Below are 19109 nucleotides of genomic sequence, written 5' to 3'. Positions count from 1 at the left end.
ATAGAATAGAATAGAATAGAATAGAATAGAATAGAATAGAATAGAATAGAATAGATGCATCATACTTTAGTATTATGCAAGGATAATATCCATATTCAGGTGTGCTGGAAGCATGCTTTGTCTCAGAATAGAATAGAATAGAATAGAATAGAATAGAATATGCATCATATTTCAGTATTATACAAGGATAATATCCATATTCAGGTGTGCTGGAAGCATGCTTTGTCTCAGAATAGAATAGAATAGATGCATCATACTTTAGTATTATACAAGGATAATAAACATATTTATGTGCGCTGGAAGCATGCTGTGTCTCAGAATAGAATAGAATAGAATAGATGCATCATGCTTTAATATTATACAAGGATAATATCCATATTCAGATGTGCTGGAAACACGCTGTGTTTCAGAATAGAATAGAATAGAATAGAATAGAATAGAATAGAGTAGAATAGATGCATCATGCTTTAATATTATACAAGGATAATAGCCATATTCAGGTGCGCTGGAAGCATGCTGTGTCTCAGAATAGAATAGAATAGAATAGAATAGAATAGATGCATCATACTTTAGTATTATGCAAGGATAATATCCATATTCAGGTGTGCTGGAAGCACACTGTCTCAATAGAATAGAATAGAATAGAATAGAATAGAATAGAATAGAATAGAACAGAACAGAATAGAATAGAATATGCATCATATTTCAGTATTATACAAGGATAATATCCATATTCAGGTGTGCTGGAAGCATGCTGTGTCTCAGAATAGAATAGAATAGAATAGATGCATCATGCTTTAATATTATACAAGGATAATATCCATATTCAGATGTGCTGGAAACACGCTGTGTTTCAGAATAGAATAGAATAGAATAGAATAGAATAGAATAGATGCATCATGCTTTAATATTATACAAGGATAATATCCATATTCAGGTGTGCTGGAAGCACGCTGTGTCTCAGAATAGAATAGAATAGAATAGAATAGAATAGAATAGAATAGAATAGAATAGAATAGAATAGAATAGACACATCATACTTTAAAATTATACACAGATAATATCCATATTCAGGTGCGCTGGAAGCATGCTGTGTCTCAGAATAGAATAGAATAGAATAGAATAGAATAGAATAGAATAGAATAGAATAGAATAGATGCATCATGCTTTAATATTATACAAGGATAATATCCATATTCAGATGTGCTGGAAACACGCTGTGTTTCAGAATAGAATAGAATAGAATAGAGTAGAATAGAGTAGAATAGATGCATCATGCTTTAATATTATACAAGGATAATATCAATATTCAGGTGCGCTGGAAGCATGCTGTGTCTCAGAATAGAATAGAATAGAATAGAATAGAATAGAATAGATGCATCATACTTTAGTATTATGCAAGGATAATATCCATATTCAGGTGTGCTGGAAGCACACTGTCTCAATAGAATAGAATAGAATAGAAAAGAATAGAATAGAACAGAATAGAATAGAATATGCGTCATATTTCAGTATTATACAAGGATAATATCCATATTCAGGTGTGCTGGAAGCATGCTGTGTCTCAGAATAGAATAGAATAGATGCATCATACTTTAGTATTATACAAGGATAATAAATATATTTATGTGCGCTGGAAGCATGCTGTGTCTCAGAATAGAATAGAATAGAATAGAATAGAATAGATGCATCATGCTTTAATATTATACAAGGATAATATCCATATTCAGATGTGCTGGAAACACGCTGTGTTTCAGAATAGAATAGAATAGAATAGAATAGAATAGATGCATCATGCTTTAATATTATACAAGGATAATATCCATATTCAGGTGCACTGGAATCACTCTGTGTCTCAGAATAGAATAGAATAGATGTATCATGCTTTAATATTAAACAAGGATAATATCCATATTCAGGTGTGCTGGAAGCACGCTGTGTCTCAGAATATAATAGAGTAGAATAAAATAGAGTAGAATAGGATAGAATAGATGCATCATGCTTTAATATTAAACAAGGATAATATCCATATTCAGGTGTGCTGGAAGCACGCTGTGTCTCAGAATAGAATAGTGTAGAATAAAATAGAATAGAATAGAATAGAATAGATGCATCATGCTTTAATATTAAACAAGGATAATATCCATATTCAGATGTACTGGTATCACGCTGTGTCTCAGAATAGAATAGAATAGAATAGAATAGAATAGATGCATCATGCTTTAATATTAAACAAGGATAATATCCATATTCAGGTACACTGGAATCATGCTGTCTCAGAATAGAATAGAATAGAATAGAATAGAATAGAATAGAATAGAATAGAACAGAATAGAACAGAATAGAATAGATGCATCATGCTTTAATATTAAACAAGGATAATATCCATATTCAGGTGCACTGGAATCATGCTGTGTCTCAGAATAGAATAGAATAGAATAGAATAGAATAGAATAGAATAGAATAGAATAGAATAGATGCATCATGCTTTAATATTAAACAAGGATAATGTCCATATTCAGGTGTACTGGAATCACGCTGTGTCTCAGAATAGAATAAAATATAATACAATAGATGCATCATGCTTTAATATTAAACAAGGATAATATCCATATTCAGATGTGCTGGAAACACGCTGTGTTTCAGAATAGAATAGAATAGAATAGAATAGAATAGATGCATCATGCTTTAATATTAAACAAGGATAATATCCATATTCAGGTGTACTGGAATCACGCTGTGTCTCAGAATAGAATAGAATAGAATAGATGCATCATAATTTAATATTAAACAAGGATAATATCCATATTCAGGTGTGCTGGAAGCACGCTGTGTCTCAGAATAGAATAGAATAGAATAGAATAGAATAGAATAGAATTGAATAGAATAGAATAGAACAGAATAGAATAGATGCATCATGCTTTAATATTAAACAAGGATAATATCCATATTCAGGTGCACTGGAATCATGCTGTGTCTCAGAATAGAATAGAGTAGAATAGAATAGAATAGAATAGAATAGAATAGAATAGAATAGAATAGAATAGAATAGAATAGATGCATCATGCTTTAATATTAAACAAGGATAATGTCCATATTCAGGTGTACTGGAATCACGCTGTGTCTCAGAATAGAATAAAATATAATACAATAGATGCATCATGCTTTAATATTAAACAAGGATAATATCCATATTCAGGTGTACTGGAATCACGCTGTGTCTCAGAATAGAATAGAATAGAATAGATGCATCATAATTTAATATTAAACAAGGATAATATCCATATTCAGGTGTGCTGGAAGCACGCTGTGTCTCAGAATAGAATAGAGTAGAATAAAATAGAGCAGAATAGAATAGAATAGATGCATCATGCTTTAATATTAAACAAGGATAATATCCATATTCAGGTGTGCTGGAAGCACGCTGTGTCTCAGAATAGAATAGAGTACAATAAAATAGAGCAGAATAGAATAGAATAGAATAGAATAGAATAGAATAGAATAGAATAGAATAGAATAGATGCATCATGCTTTAATATTAAACAAGGATAATATCCATATTCAGATGTGCTGGAAGCACGCTGTGTCTCAGTGAGTACAGGTGGGCATGTAAAGAAGGCAGAAAGTCTTGTCATCTTGATTTTTAAATATGAAATCTCACTTAAGTTCTCCAGAGGGGAAACAAGCTTCACCCATTCTCTGCTACAGCAGAAGAGAGAGAGAGACAGAGAGAGCAAGAGAAATTTATGCCGCCACCAGTGCTGAGCATATGCTGGAATAATTAGGGGGGAAAATCTTGCGCTTATGCAAACTTCCAATTGCCAAAAAATAATCTGTCTCAAACAAAGGAAAGACCCCTATGGTGCTGGGGTCTATGGTTTCTGTCATACCTATTCCTGTGGGGTTTCACATGACAAAATGCAGAAAGTTGTTTTGTCCCTCTTCCTGTCATGTTACACCCCTTAACCGGAGTATTTTCCCCCCTCTCTCTCTCATCCTCTCTCTCTCTCTCTGTCTCTCATGTTGTCTTGCTGTCTGTGCTGTCAGCCCATAGCCTGGCACCTGCTCTCATGTTCCTAATTAGTCTCATTTAATTAATTATATTCTGCTGCACATCTCCTTATCTTCCTCTCGGTTCAGTTTTTTTTTCCCATTTACATTAGGCTGAGAAATGAGCTTCTCAGCTTTGTCTAATGAATTTAAAGAAATGTAGCCCTTGTAACACCACTTAAAATAGTATGAATTCTAGCGGCTATGGTTACTTTTCGACTGTAACCCTCTGATGCATGAATTATTTAAGCACATGTGAATAAAATATCTTAATGTTTCTTTCTTTGAAACAATATGTACAATACAATATTACATTGCACAATATATTTTTCCAAATAATATTTCATTTAAATAGAATTATGGGTCATAATATATAAATACAGTTTATTTTGTGGTGGACAAATGATATAATTTTGAGAAAAATATGTATTTGTTCATCCACATTATATATTTTAAGAGTTAGTTTATTTATAGGTATAAACGGCATGCATCAAAGGGTTAATAACTAATGCTCAGCCATGCGTCATGTTTTCTTGTTTGCTAAGCATGAGCTTTGTGATAAATTCAGGAAAAATAATATATTAATACTAAAATATGATTTTAATGAATGACGTGCAGATTGATTTATTTAGCTCACATCCATACAGTACATATCATATTGTTATATACTTCTAGTCCTTTATCTTTGGTTTCTTCCAAATTTCCCATGCCAGTTTATTTGTTCGTCCATTTACCAGTCGCTTAGAGTCAATCTGATATGCACCCTCCGTCAGCAATCCCCACGCTCAAGGCCTCAGTGCTTCGCATTTAGTTACTGACACACTCATCCGCCGGCTCTTTACCTTACCTAAGAAAACAAGTCAACTTTAAACACGGCAAGTGAGCCGCAGTCAGGGGCGCACTTCAGCAAAGACAGTTTACCTAAGCACCTTCTTTCTTCTCGGTTAGTTTCTCTATTTCATTTGTCAGATTCACTCAGCTTGCATGCCTCTGTTGTCTATCAGGTTTACTGAAGGTGTGATAAATAGCGTTTTTTTCAGCAGAGTGGACTGTAGAGGAGCCAGAATTCAACTGGGTCTAATGTGCTGACTTGAGACTCAGATTGGAGAGGCCGTGGGTGATCACTCATCATTTGATCTGCGATAAGGTATTGTGGTTAAGTTCCAGTGAAGTCAGAGTTCAGACAGTTCTCAACACCAGACTCTCTGTGATGAGAACTCTGCTGGAAAAGCAATTTCTCAAATTACTGCGTTAAACTCATAAATGACTTGATCCCGTGCTGTTGTTTTCCTGATAATCGCTATGTAGTCGACTATAATAACGTCTTCTGCATATGGCGAAGATAAACCATAAGACAGTCTCATGTGGTGCCTCCATATTGGACACCTGCAATAAATAGACTCCACTGTTTGGCAGATCAGTCCTCAATCTTTTCATCTAAGAGACTGCTATGGAAGTCCATCCAAGGTACCTGGGCTTTCATTCTGGCGGTGGAAAAAGCCTCAAATTTCACTTCCTGCTGGTTGAGATGGGGTGTTCCACAGATGCCTGAGTCCCAGCGCCTTCGGCTAGAGAAAGGGCCCCATCAATAATTCAGCTTCTGATCAGACTCTCCACAATGGGGAAGAACAAACTTTTGGCTTGACGGCAACCACGTCACACTGATAGTATTTCCCATGCTTAGATAGCTTTGCATTGACCATATGGACATCATAATTACCAGTGGGATGAGGCAACAGTCTCTTGATCACCAGGCCAAAAATCACACAACAACCTTAATTAGTTTGGGCTGCTTCAGAGCCCATCTTGGACTAATCTGGTGCTGTAATGATGTTTTCTGATAGGCAAGATACCATAGGTACTAATTAATTCTAATCGAATTTTGGAAACGTCCACGGAGAAAAAGAAAATGTAAGAGGAGAAATTTGAGCTGGATTATGTTATCTACTTTGAATCTTGTACATGTATTTAGCATTTTATGCGTGATTATGCAATTTAGCTGTTCCATTCGGTCACATATACAGTATGATTAACTAAATAAATGCAATATTTGAAATTTTCTACCTATTATAAGCTGTATTTGTTCTTGAAGTGTGTTCTTTATGTTTGCAGGTGAATAGTATGAATACATTTCAGGGCTTCAGACTGCGGTTATAATAATCACCAATGCGACAAAAAATAAAAACGAGTGAAATCACCATTGGCGTCAGTCAGTAAAGTTTTTTTGCTTGTATAAGTGTTTATATCAGATATCATGTAGTTTGAGTGCACACCATTGTTGCATGAACATGAATGCAGCTGTGATGTTTGATTTGCAAACAGTTTTCTTTTTTTAATGAGTCATTAAAAATGAATCAGATTCACTCAGTAAGTGAATCGTTTACTCCCTAACTATGTCAGATTTAAAATGAGCTTTTTTGTGACATTCATATAATAATGTGTAATTAAAGATGCAGCCACAGAGATTTGTTCTAGTGTATATACATAAATTGTCTATCTATAAACATTCAAATATTTAACAAAAAATATTATTGGTCATTGGTCCAGCTTTAACGGGATAGTTCACCCAAAAATGAAAATTACCCCATGATTTATTCACCCTCAAGCCATCCTAGGTGTATATGACTTACTTCTTTCTGATGAACACAATCTGAGATATATTAAATAATGTCCTGGCTTTTCCAGGCTTAATAATAATGGCAGTGAATAGAGGATGATATTTTGAAGCCCAAAAAAGTACATCCATCATAAACATACTCCACACGGCTCCGGGGGGTGAATAAAGAGTGTGTTTGTGTAAGAAAAATATCCATATTTTAAACTTTAGCTTTCGAAAGATGCCCGTACGCATCGTTTTACGGCAAAAGAGTAACCCTGATCTGGCGCATTGTCGAATGCAGAAGCGCAGAGGTTAGAGCAAAACAAAACACTGGTCACGAATTAGAAGTCTAAAACAAGAATTTTTAAAGAGAAATGTCGGAGGATTTTGGTAAAAGAGAAGACGAGCTTGAGTTTGTTGACTATCCTTTTTCGCGTCAGGGGGTTACTCTTTTGGCATAAGTCGACTTGTGTAGGCCGTCTGCCGGAAGATAGTTATTTTAATTTTTAAAATTTTAAATATGGATATTTTTCTTACACAAATGTCTGGCTTCGCTTCAGAAGGCCTTTATGCACCCCCGGAGGCCGTGTGGAGTACGTTTATGATGGATAGATGCACTTTTTTGGGCTTCAAAATATCCTCTATTCACTGCCATTATAAAGCTTGGAAAAGCCAGGACGTTATTTAATATATCTCCGATTGTATTCGTCTGAAAGAAGAAAGTCATATACACCTAGGATGGCTTGAGGGTGAGTAAATCATGGGGTAATTTAATTTTTGTGTGAAGTAACCCTCTAAGTTTGACTTTGACTTTGTTTGGGTGACGTCATGTTTGTTTTCTGTTTTTTTCAAAAAGGCAAAAATATTCTTACAAAAAAGATTAATATTTATATGGCACAATTGGGATCACTTTGGAGCATCAGATTTGAACTCATTTATATATAATAATAAATACATCTAGAATACACACAAATATCCATTTATCACAACCATGTGATGTTAAACAGATGCATATATTGTAAAGAGCCTCTCACCTCAGTTTTCTGCCTTGTTTTTCAACTTTTTGAATCCAACATCCCCTCCGCTTCCATGGCCTCATGGAATACTGAAGTTTCTCAGTGGAAACAGTACAGTATGTAATTAGTGTATTTTTTGTCCATTGTTTCATGAATAGTGCATATTCAGACATACTTCTCATTTGACTTACTGCTTTTCACATACTAAATATAGTAGAGAAGTGGGCATACTGCTATGTGTATATTTCCTGCTGTTTTACTAGAGCAGTGATTATTCACGAAATTGAAACAGTCAGCATGCATCCTCCATAAAGTCTCTTTCAGTCCATATGGAAGTGGCCGTACATGCGTATGTAACGAATCAGAGGTTATTTTCCAATAAAAGAGTATTTATAGTATTCAAAACGATGGGGTGGGATTCTATTCTATTAACCTGAGTGCAGTGTTAAAGGATCTGTTTATGGAGAGGAAATGACAAGAAATGGGGTTGACAGGCCTGGAGTGAGACAGTTAAATGCCCCTCGCTGCTTTGGATAATTAATAAATAAAGCACCAGGGGAGCCCTGCCATGCCTTTCTCTATGACAGGGGCTGTCTCCAGTGCGCTAAAGCATTAAATGACCAATTTCTGTCAGACTAACTTCCACCATGCACTCTCTCTTTCTTTCTCCCTCTCTCGCTTGCTCTTTTTCTCCCTTCTCTCCGTGGCTTCCTCCTCCGGCTCTCTCTCTCTTCTCCAAAGTAAGCTACTTTGCTCTCTTTGCACTGAGTTTTTCAGCGACTGATGGCTCTAGTTCATTTCTGCTGAATTAATTGGTCCCTGAATGAATTCTGTTGACAGGGCAATTCATCATGTGTTTGGCCTGACAGTGACTGGGTGTTGGGGAGGGGGTGGTGGTATAGAGAGGAACACTGAGCCAGGGGGAGGTTGGGGTTAGGAGGGACGATGGGGGTTGGTGCTTCTTCACTTTCTCTCCTTTTTCTGTCTTTCTCTGTCTATGTCTTGCTCTCTTTCTCTACTCAGACACTTAACGGGCGAGATGAGCCTCGGCGTGGAGTCTTGAGGACTCTAAAGGCGGGATTGTGTGTTGTTTTAGCCTCTGTCTCGAACATTAAGGGTGCCCTGGGGTTTCAAACACACAAACCCCCTTAGGTTGGGTCTTTGTCGGCTTTCAGAAGATCTCCACTTGATTGGATGGTCGGGTCAAAGCAAAACTCTCTGCTCTAGGCGCTCTGATTTCTCATTTCCTTACAGGCTAGGTGACATAATTGCATGGAGAAGCAGATTGCGTTAGTGCTTAATTACATAATGTGGCACACAATGGCCATTAGAAACGATCGTTTAGCCGTTGAAAGAAAATGAGATTTGGCTGCCGATGGAAGTGGCCAGATTTGGAGGCAGAGGGTCTCCGATCAGATGGGCTTCTGTAAGATTCCTGTGCTAATAATACAACTAATAAAACCACCCCGTTGTTTGGTGCGAAGGCCGAACCTGGTAGCTCTCAGCGCCACCCACACTGCGCTTTTTACAAAGCTAAATCAATCAGTGCTTGCTCATTAGGATGCTCACCAACTTATGTAACCGTCTCTTGGATGAGCTCACACAGCTTGGGTAAAAATGACCTCATAATCACAGCGCAGCCATCAAGACAGCATCTGAGCGCCAAAGCCACTGTGCTCGCGACAGAGATGATGCTGGGAAAAGGGTTTTATTTCGTTCGGATTATTTCCACAGTAAAGAAATTCAGTGTTAAATACATATTGAAAGGTCAGGTTCATTAAAAGTTGGATATGTAGTACGACCTATATACCTGCTACATACAGTCAAAGTCCCTTTCAAGGAAAGTCTGTTCACTTGGCGGTCATTTTTGCGACCCCCACCAGGCAGCTGTTTCGGCATCCAAGACCAAGTGCTATGTATCTGAATGGGGGAATCCTGAAATCTCTGCTTGCCAAACTCACATTTAAATGGCATATTTCTAATCAGCAACAAATTCTTATATGAACAGTCCCATAAATCATGTTTCCTATGTTTGATAGCATTTAAAAAGTTTATATTTCAGGCTAGATCTGCCAATGCGCATGTGCAGTTCTAAGAGCGCTGACTGTTCGTATAGTAACCGGAGCTTCTAACGGCAGCTGCATTGACACAATGACTTTACCAACTGGCACTTCTATTTAGAATCGGGACATATTCCGCCATATTGCTCATTGCACTTTCTCCTCGTTCATAAGTAATATGAGTCTTTGTACATCTAAGCCTGGTTTCACAGACAGGGTTTAGACTAAGCCAGGACTAGGCCTTAGTTAAATTAGAACTTTTATGTAGAACTTTTATAAATGTTCCTTAAAAATATAAAAAAACATTACTGGTGTGCATCAGTGCAAGTTGCTTTCAGTTAAATCAGCTCAAACATGCCTCTTAGTCTGGGGACTAGGCTTAAGATTTGTCTGTAAACCCTGGCACTAAAGTCTTTGATACAGTACACTCACATTAAGCAATATATAGCAAATCTCGGCTGCGTAATTATTTATATTGTCGCAAAATGTAAAATGTTTTATCACACAGCTCTTTATATAAATTAAATATAAATCCAACTTTATCCGCATATATACAGTACAGTACAGTACTGTACAGTACTCTCATGTCAAGTTGATATATAAATAAATATTGATAAATCTCAACTGCTTAATTAATTAATTTTTTTTTTTTTTTTTTTTGCAAAATGTAACCATATTATCGCCCATCTATGAAACTGGATATACAAGCATGTCATATAAACTATATACTGTACCATATCTTAACTGCTTGATTTATTTTAATGTAAATGTAAACTATATTACCGCCCAGCTCTAATCTGCTAAATGTGACTATAAAGATAATATAAACACTAATATCATGATTTTATGTAGTGCTGCTTTGAAACAATGTGTATTGTGAAAAGTGCTATACAAATACATTTGACTTAATTCAGACCTTTTTGCTGACTTCTGTGGAATCTGTGAAATATACAGATATGGTAACACTATACAAAAAGGTTTCATTAGTTAACAGTAGTTAATTACTTTAGTTAAAATGAACTAATAATGAACTGCACTTCTACAGTTCTTAGTTAATATTAATTTCAACATAATACATTATGGATATCAAATTTTGTATTTGTTAACATTAGTTAATGCACTGTGAACTAACATGAACAATGAACAGCTGGATTTTTAGGTAACACTTTACTTTACAGTGTCATTGTTACATATGTTACATGCAGTTACTATAGTAATAACTATAAATTATGCATAATTACATGCAACTAACCCCAAACCAAACCCTAATCCTAACCCTATTGTAAGTACATGTAGTTACTTAAAGGTGCTCTAAGTGATCCTGGGTGGAGTAACTTCCTGTTGAAGTTCGAAGTGTTGTCAAACAAAACATAGGCTAGCTAGACCCTCCCTCCTCCTCCTCCTCCCCCTCCCCTCCGTGCTTCCTGAAACAGTCATGAACGCGCATTTAAAATCATTCTTGTCGGTTATTGGCTGGAGCGTGTTTATTATGTTTCGTGGTCCAGGCTGCACCAGTTTGTTTTTATTGCTGTTTTTGGAGCTTGTGGCGACTACAGAGACCGTGTTTTTTTACAGTGTGTTCAGGGGACAGGCAGCTAGCGGATAGTGAGGAGATGTTTGCTGTATGTGACAAAAAATGTTTTGGCCTAAAGCCGCGTGACATCGCTTAGAGCACCTTTAATATTACTCAGTACTTAAATGTAAAATTACAGTGTAACAAAGACACCTTAAAATAAAGTGTAACTGATTTTTGTATTGTTGAATTAAAATGTATTGTTCATTGTTAGTACATGTTAGTTAATACTAATGTTAACAAATGTGACCTTTTTGAAAAGTGTTTCCATATAAAATGTTTCCCACAGATATGGTACAAGGCACTCATGACAAGATGCACAACTATCCAGAAGAAACTCACAGAAGTTTCAGATAGGAACAAGGCATGTAAAAAATAAATAAAGAAAGAAAAATAAAGGCAGAACAAATAGTCCCAGACATCAGATTTTTTTAAAAAAAGATTTGCAGCCTGATTTATCCACAGTTTTGCATGCTCAGATTGTTTGCTGGCCTGTGTTCATTTCATAGATATTTTAATTTACACCCTTTTCTTAAGTAGCATGGAAAATAAGTTCTTGTCATCTCACAAACTACACTGTCTTGATGATATACAGTACCTAAGAAATACTCCATTCCCAGACATCGTAGAAAATTTCATAATTAGCGGTGTCCCTAATGAGGTGGATTTGATTGACAGCCCCAGGTTGGCCTTTCCCCTCCCCAGCATCAAATATGACAGCAGTGATGATGACGAGCACATAGACGGCTGACAGGACTTAACAGTGAGTGCTGTCCAGTGCAACTCCTCTGGTGCTCCTTCTCTCTCCAGTGTGACACCCCATGACAGATGATGCCGTTTTCTCCCCATTCAAGCCTCAGAAAACAACAGACATTTTCCCATTTCTTATGAATAATGTGTCTACAAATCTTTATTGTTTGTAGGAAATTTACATAGAACTACATGGACACATTTTCCATGCGATTACCAATGTGACTAATGCTTGATGAGATGCAGGCGATGTCACGCTGGCCTGTTTCTTGGTAATGTGTATGTTTCTATGTCAGTGATCAGGTTATTCTTGTAAAACCAGTGTAATACAGTCATACTGTAGTCCTGGGTTGTCAGATAATTGGAATAGGGCTCACATGATGTGCGTTTCTGTAGCATACATAGAGTTTCTCTTAAGCAGATTAACAATTAGTTTGTATTTTGGACTGAGAGTTTATAATTTGAAATGAAAGTTTATAATAAAAGTTTCTAATACTGTGAGAATGCGTTAAAGGTTTTAACTTTTTTTATCTTTATCTTTTTTTTAATTTAGTTCCCAAAAAAGTGCACAGTATCCTAATGATATTCCAAATCTATAAACAGCAATGTAAAGTTCACTTTCCAAAAGTAGTTCACATAACCTTGAAATTCACTAGAGAATGAGACTGAACCGTCATGCATTTGTTTGTATAGTTGTCTCCAGTAGTACTGAGCTCGGGCCCCTCGCAGTGTTTGAGGAGCCGAGAGGATGACAGGTGCTTTTTGTAATGCCTTGCTGATGAGAGCCAATCAGCTGATTCCATTCTGCTGCTTTTTTTCCCCATCTCCCCTGTTGTCATCTGGCATGCTAAAGTAAAGATGAGCCTGATTGACAGATGCATCCGGGTTCACAGTTTATTGGTTCCAGCAAAAGAAGCAGATATGCCAATTTAGACAGGGGAGTGACAAAAAAGTTTCCATCTAAATGGAATAATTTTACCACTGGGAATTCTCAGCTGGGGGAAGAACAGAGGCAGGCCTTTTTCGTTATTTTAACAAGGGCTGAATGACAAACATATACGACAGTAAGAGGCTGACAGAACAGCAGCTTTTGATGCTTCACAGGGGAGCCATGAAATAAACAATAGGCAGAAAAATTGAATTACAGCAGGGTAGGATTGTCTGCTCGGGCTGGAGGAGAGCTGCTGCAGGCAGCAGTCAGCTGCGGAGGGAACCCAATGCATCATTAAATAGTCCACACTCTGTTTTACACCCTCACTGTGACGACTCCTCTCTGCTTCCGTTCCTCCACTGTTCCTTTTTCTTGCTAAGACTGTCTTTGCTCTCATTCTTCCTCGCTTCAACTTCTTTTATTTTTGCATCTCACTGTCTTGTTTAGCCTTAAATAACCTCTTGTGTCGCCTTTGCAATGGCATGAAGGTCCATAATGAGTTTTGGTTTTGTTAATAACTATAACTATGAATATGAAGGAATATACATATATAAATATGAATTCAAACCAAAAATTATTTTAAAAATATTTTTACTAGTGGGTGCAGGACAATATAGTTCATGTAATTTGAGGATAGCAAAATAAAGTAAACTGTGACATATTATACCTAAAAATTCTTCATACAGTGAACTACCAGTAAAATTGATAAAAATTTGGAACCAAAAATGATTCAGACACTTTGACCTGACCATGCTTTACTTAAGTGTTATCTGCCATAAAGATTTTTTTCTGACACAGTTTAACTCTGAGATCTTGTCACATTTTGTTACATTTTTTTTTTTAACTATAGTGAATAAACTGTATTGATGAATGAAATGTTCAAGTTGTCTGAATAAATTTTGGTTTGACTATGTATATATTTAATGTGTGTGTGTATAATATATATATATATATATATATATATATATATATATATATATATATATATATATATATATATATATATATATATATATATATATATATATATATATATATATATATATATATAGATATAGATATATATATATATTATAGATATAGATATATAGATATAGATAGATTTTAATTCAAATAATTTGTGTACATATTTTTAAAACAATATTACATATATCAGCACATTTTCAACTGCTATATATGTAATACTGATTTTTAAAATATGCATACATTTATATACATATGTATAATTTTTTATTACAATTTATAAATAATACATGATAAAATATTTGAATTAAAATATTACATATACACCACATATTTTATAATACGGTCTGTTAAATATTTGATTATGTACTTTTCTTATAGCCTTACTTGTTTTTTACACTCAGCAAATGAGTACATTTATTATGGACAATTCCAGATGTGATATTTTCATAACTATCATTTATACAAACCGAATGTCTCACAGGTTGGAGTGTCCTTGAACTCTGAATGACTCTTTCACGAAAGGGTTAATAATCACCACTATGGTCACAGGCTGACATACAAAAAATTTATTTCTCATATGCACAAAAAAAAAAAAAAAAAACAGAACTGGACAGAGGTGGAATAAAGTGATGGCTAAGGCCATGTCGCTTTTTGTTACATATTTTTCATCAGAAATTATTTTTATGCTTGCAAAAAATTTTGTTGTAGTACATATTTAGCATTATTTTAATGAAAGGAGAACCATCTCCCCTTCCTGCTCTGCTGCTGTGGGCTTGTTTTAAAATGAAGAATTCTGTCAAGAACATGTTTCCATGTTTTATGCGGGACAGCAGTTTAACATAATAGCTGGAATTTGTGGAATGATAAAAAAGAGACCCTTTTTTTCCCCTATTGTGTGAAATAGAACTTGTGGTTGTTCTGTGTGTACATTTATGTACATTTGTATTTGTTGTGATTTATTTCCCCCCCCTCCCTTTGCATGCTATAAATTTGAATAATCTGGTCTTGTAGTAAAATAACTTTAAACTAATATTTGCAAAAGGAATTCTGAAGTCGTGTTTTTACTCTATCTTGAATTATACAGGAAGGTTCAAAGTACAAAAACAGTCCACAAAACCAGGCATGTGAAATGTATTTGTTCATTTCTACAGGCTTATCCTCTGTACAGGATTTAGGGATCATTTAAAATGAAGGGTAAAATTGAACGCAGTAATAAAGGAGAATACAGAATACCATTTTACTTGATTTGCATAGAGACTTAAACAGTATGAACAAGTTAAGTAAATGTGAACCTAAACAAAACATACAAACAGCCGCACATGTGGTGATAGCATCTGAAACCCACCGAACGACGCAGGTCGGGTTTCAAACTTTTTGTTGTGCGTCTCTGCAAAGCACAACACATTGAAGACACAAATGTAATGTCAATCTTTTTTTCTTTTTCTTTCAATTCTCATATCTACAAATGGAATCAGTAAATTAGTACGATACTGCAATGGTGAAATGTAGATGATCTTATATACATAGAAGAATTGTTTTCACATTATACACAAATCATTCTACAAAGCAGCAGTTTGTTGCAAATGACATACCTTTAAGTAACAGAATTCACCTTTTCTGTGTACATTGCTGTGGGCCTAAGATGGATCTTTTCCTTTTTGTTCAACATTACCACATACAATCAGTTTTGACTACTATTAAAACATAATACTGTTTTATTGACAGATACAGCAAATAAAATATTAAATATCAAACTAAGTCTTTGGCAAACGTGGTATAAAGTACATTCACTTTACATTTCCAGGAGCGTATGGATGGACCGTTTCCATTTCTATCCTCAGTTAACATTTGGTGAAACGTTTGTTCGACCACACAGAGGGGTTACATGCATGTCTACCTCTCAGGACCATAGCCAAACCATAAAAAAAAATAAAAATAAAAAATAAAAATGAAATTAAAAAAGCTGTAAGGCATTTGTTGAACTTGTTGTACAATTGACTGCTAATGATTACTTTGGTACTGAGCCAGTCAGAGTGGTTCTGTCTCAGTTACACGATACAAAAATGGTTCTTGAAGTTTAAGGAATCATTTATGATCCACACGGAAGGACAAAAAAGGCATATACTGTACTAGTTTCTAACATATAGCAAGTGAATTTTTGTCCAGTGTTGCTGTTACTTTGTCAATTGGAGTAGACCTTTTTGCTTAAATATAACATGTAATCTGACAGACTTTAGAAGATAATTGCAATTCATTTGTACTTCTAAATCCAGTAATGCAAAATAGTGCAAACGAGAAAAGAGCGGCACCGATCATGATATTGGAGATTACACATGATGATGATGATAAAATGGAATATCCCGAAAAGGTATGACACACACAAATGCACACACGCACACAAACCATCAGCTAAACCAAAACAATAATTTAATATACGGTTTTCTTTTCAGGTCATTTACAGCAACAGTTAATTTCTTCAGTGTCTGACCTGTTTTGATCTTTTTTTTTCTGTTTTCTTTTCCCCCATTTTGATTGTGTATCACAGAAAATGTTAAATCATGTTGGTAATTTCATACCATGAGTCAGAGATGGCTTCTAAGACTGTTACACTTGTCTGTTTGACAGAAAATACAGCAATACTGCAGTTTTCTGCTCAGCTGACACGTCGCTGTTCTGTCCGTGAGAGGTAAGACACTAGTGAGATGGTGTAGGACATGGGCAAATTACTTTAAAGGCCTCAGGCAACCTTGTGTGTGTGATCTGTTAGTGATACTAAATACAGTATGCAAAGGAATGTATTGATTGATTTAAAGATAGAACAAAAAAAAAAATAACAACAACACATCAATTGTTACTTCGTATTTCTTCACACGGTTCATCTTGTTTTATATCTTGTATAATATATATATTTTTGTAGAATCTTTCAAAGTCTTTCAGGAAAGAGTTCAGTCATTGTTCAGTGATTTAGAGAATGAGAGCCTTAGTGTTGATGTTGCGTGGGGGGGGGGGGTATAGTTGATGTCTGGGGGGGGGGGACCCGCTGTTGCTTGACCCTCCTAATCCGATCTCGGCCCCATGAAACTGAAGACCGTGTAGCCATCTTCAATCCCTCTGACCTTAGCGCCATTCAGACTGGTACGATATGGAGGCCGCGGCCATGGTCCTGCAGTTTGATTGGGTTGCCATGGTAACTAGTGGCGGTCATAGGCAGTGGCAGCAGTGGGAGGGGCGGAGCCCCGGGATGCGGCACTATAATAATAAGGGGAACCTGGAAGTTAACAGAAGAGCGGAGCGTTTGAAACCACAGCAAGAGCAACACTTACGCCCACTCCTAATGATTTTGCTTATGTAAAATACAATCAAACTATTCTATTACATTGTGAAACCTCGGCACGCACAAAAACACTTGCGAAGGGCTTATGCGCGTCTTAATTTAGAGATGCAGTGTGTTATGACCTTGCTAATCAAAAAGAGAAATAAAACTGTAGCTAGTTTAGTAAAGCTGTATGCAAATAATGTCATTGTAAAATGTGATTATATTAATCCCACTTTAAAGTGACTAATCCCATAAGGGATAAGCAAAAAGGGTTAATACTCACTTAATAACGCGGGGTTGCTGAACCGCCAAGCTTCATTGTAAGTTGTGTACTGTGGGTGAGAGTAGGGATTTCCTGAAAAGTCGCTTCCTAAAATCAAACACAAATGACAGGTTAGCAATAAAGCAAACGGTGTATTTTAAAAGCATATTCATGGGTTGGTATGAGTTAAGCTCAACTGTTAGCATTTGTGGTATAATGAAGGTTATGCTGAGGAATTAACTGTATATTGAAAGTAAATGGTGCCAATTTATGGGGGGGGGGAAGCATTTTATAATTTCAATTAGCTTAAGTGCTTTTTTATTTTGTTGTATTATGAGCTTTAATGCTGTTCAAATAATCTTTTTTGTTGTTTTAGGGTTTTAGAGATGATGACGTAACATCAAAATCATTGTTTATGGCTAGTGAAACAGTGAGTATTTTAACTTTACAGATTTTTGCTCCCTTGTATGTGCCTCACTGTACACTGAAAAAAAAAAATTGGTGTAGGAGGTACTTTTACTTGGAAATTGCTTGAAAATTTCACAAATAATTACAAAGAAACAGCAAGTAAACACATTGAATTAAATGAGAAAAATTAAAACATTTCATGTGCTTACTCTAATAATGAAAAATCTAAAAAAAAAAAAAAGAAAGAAAAGGAAGGACAAGTAGCTGTCAATTGAGCTTAACCGAATTACAGTAATGCTGTATTTGAAATATTGCATCACATTAGTTCAGCACATCAGAACGAAAGGAACTGGCATTGTTTCACCGCTCTAGCTAGCAGATGGCCCGCCCTGTCCTCTTTCCTACGCCCTGGTGCTCGGCCATTTTGGCTGAATTTGTTACATTAATCCTGAGCTGGGTTTTGAAGTTTCTTTTCTTTGATTCTGCTGTTGCGCTCTTAAGATTCTCTTTTCTTTGGCCGCACCAAAGCCCGGCTTCAAAAAAACCTCCCCAATGGATTCGTTCTCGCGCACACTCGCCCCTTTTTATACGGCCGAATTCGACTTTCAGGAAGCGGCCCTGTCCATGTCAGTGAGCAATGCTGTTGGTCCCCCACGTTTCTTTCTTTTATGAGACAATAAAGGCTGGGTTTTATATGAAGCTGGTGAGGAATGGCTTTTGCTTTAACAGTGTTTGGGGTCTGTCACTAAATCTTAGTCGTTCGAGGGCCAGATGAATGGAAGTGCACACAAAACCCATGGCTCTAGGATTTAAGAGGATTTCTCAGCCTGTGTGACCAATGAAAATGAATCTTTGATGAAAACATATTTGATGTACCTGTAAAGATATGTTTGCCCAACAAATGAATCCTGTCACTGAATTAAATTTGCCCCTGCGAACCATTCATGTTTGTGGGCCGTGGAAGCCCAAGACAGACTTGAATCTATCTGAGGCACTCAACAGTGACCGAGAGAAGAATCCCTCTCTGTGTCTGATGTAAAATATTTGTTTTCCAATTTTCGCACACTGCATGTTTGTGCTCGGCTACGAGTCCGACTTTGTGAGCGCTGATGTTATCCCCTGGTTCCGCGTACAATTGCATTTACACTTTTCCAACTTCTCTGCGGCATCTCTCGGGC

The 19109-nt window shown here is 36.0% G+C and overlaps 1 protein-coding gene across 14 annotated transcripts in view; it reads right to left on the bottom strand.

Annotated features, from left to right (window-relative positions):
- Positions 1-15275: 15275 nt before the first annotated feature.
- pax2a (paired box 2a) overlaps positions 15276-19109 on the bottom strand; it is a 28373-nt gene continuing 24539 nt past the window's right edge. For 9 of the 14 annotated variants that reach the window (XM_067386399.1, XM_067386405.1, XM_067386413.1 and 6 more), the window contains 2 exons: positions 17545-17631; positions 15276-17194 (listed from right to left, as the gene is read on the bottom strand). In XM_067386399.1, coding sequence (XP_067242500.1) covers positions 17073-17194; positions 17545-17631 — 209 coding nt within the window. In that variant the 3' untranslated portion in view covers positions 15276-17072. Of the gene's footprint in view, positions 17214-17544; positions 17632-19109 lie in introns of all 14 variants that reach the window. The other 5 variants (XM_067386400.1, XM_067386406.1, XM_067386408.1 and 2 more) reach the window with 1 other exon arrangement.

This window comes from Chanodichthys erythropterus, chromosome 5 (assembly GCF_024489055.1).
Source record: "Chanodichthys erythropterus isolate Z2021 chromosome 5, ASM2448905v1, whole genome shotgun sequence".
NCBI classification, from domain to species: Eukaryota; Metazoa; Chordata; class Actinopteri; order Cypriniformes; family Xenocyprididae; genus Chanodichthys; species Chanodichthys erythropterus.
The sequence above is the reverse complement of the archived record's forward strand: the minus strand, read 5'-3'. Positions and strand labels throughout refer to the sequence as shown.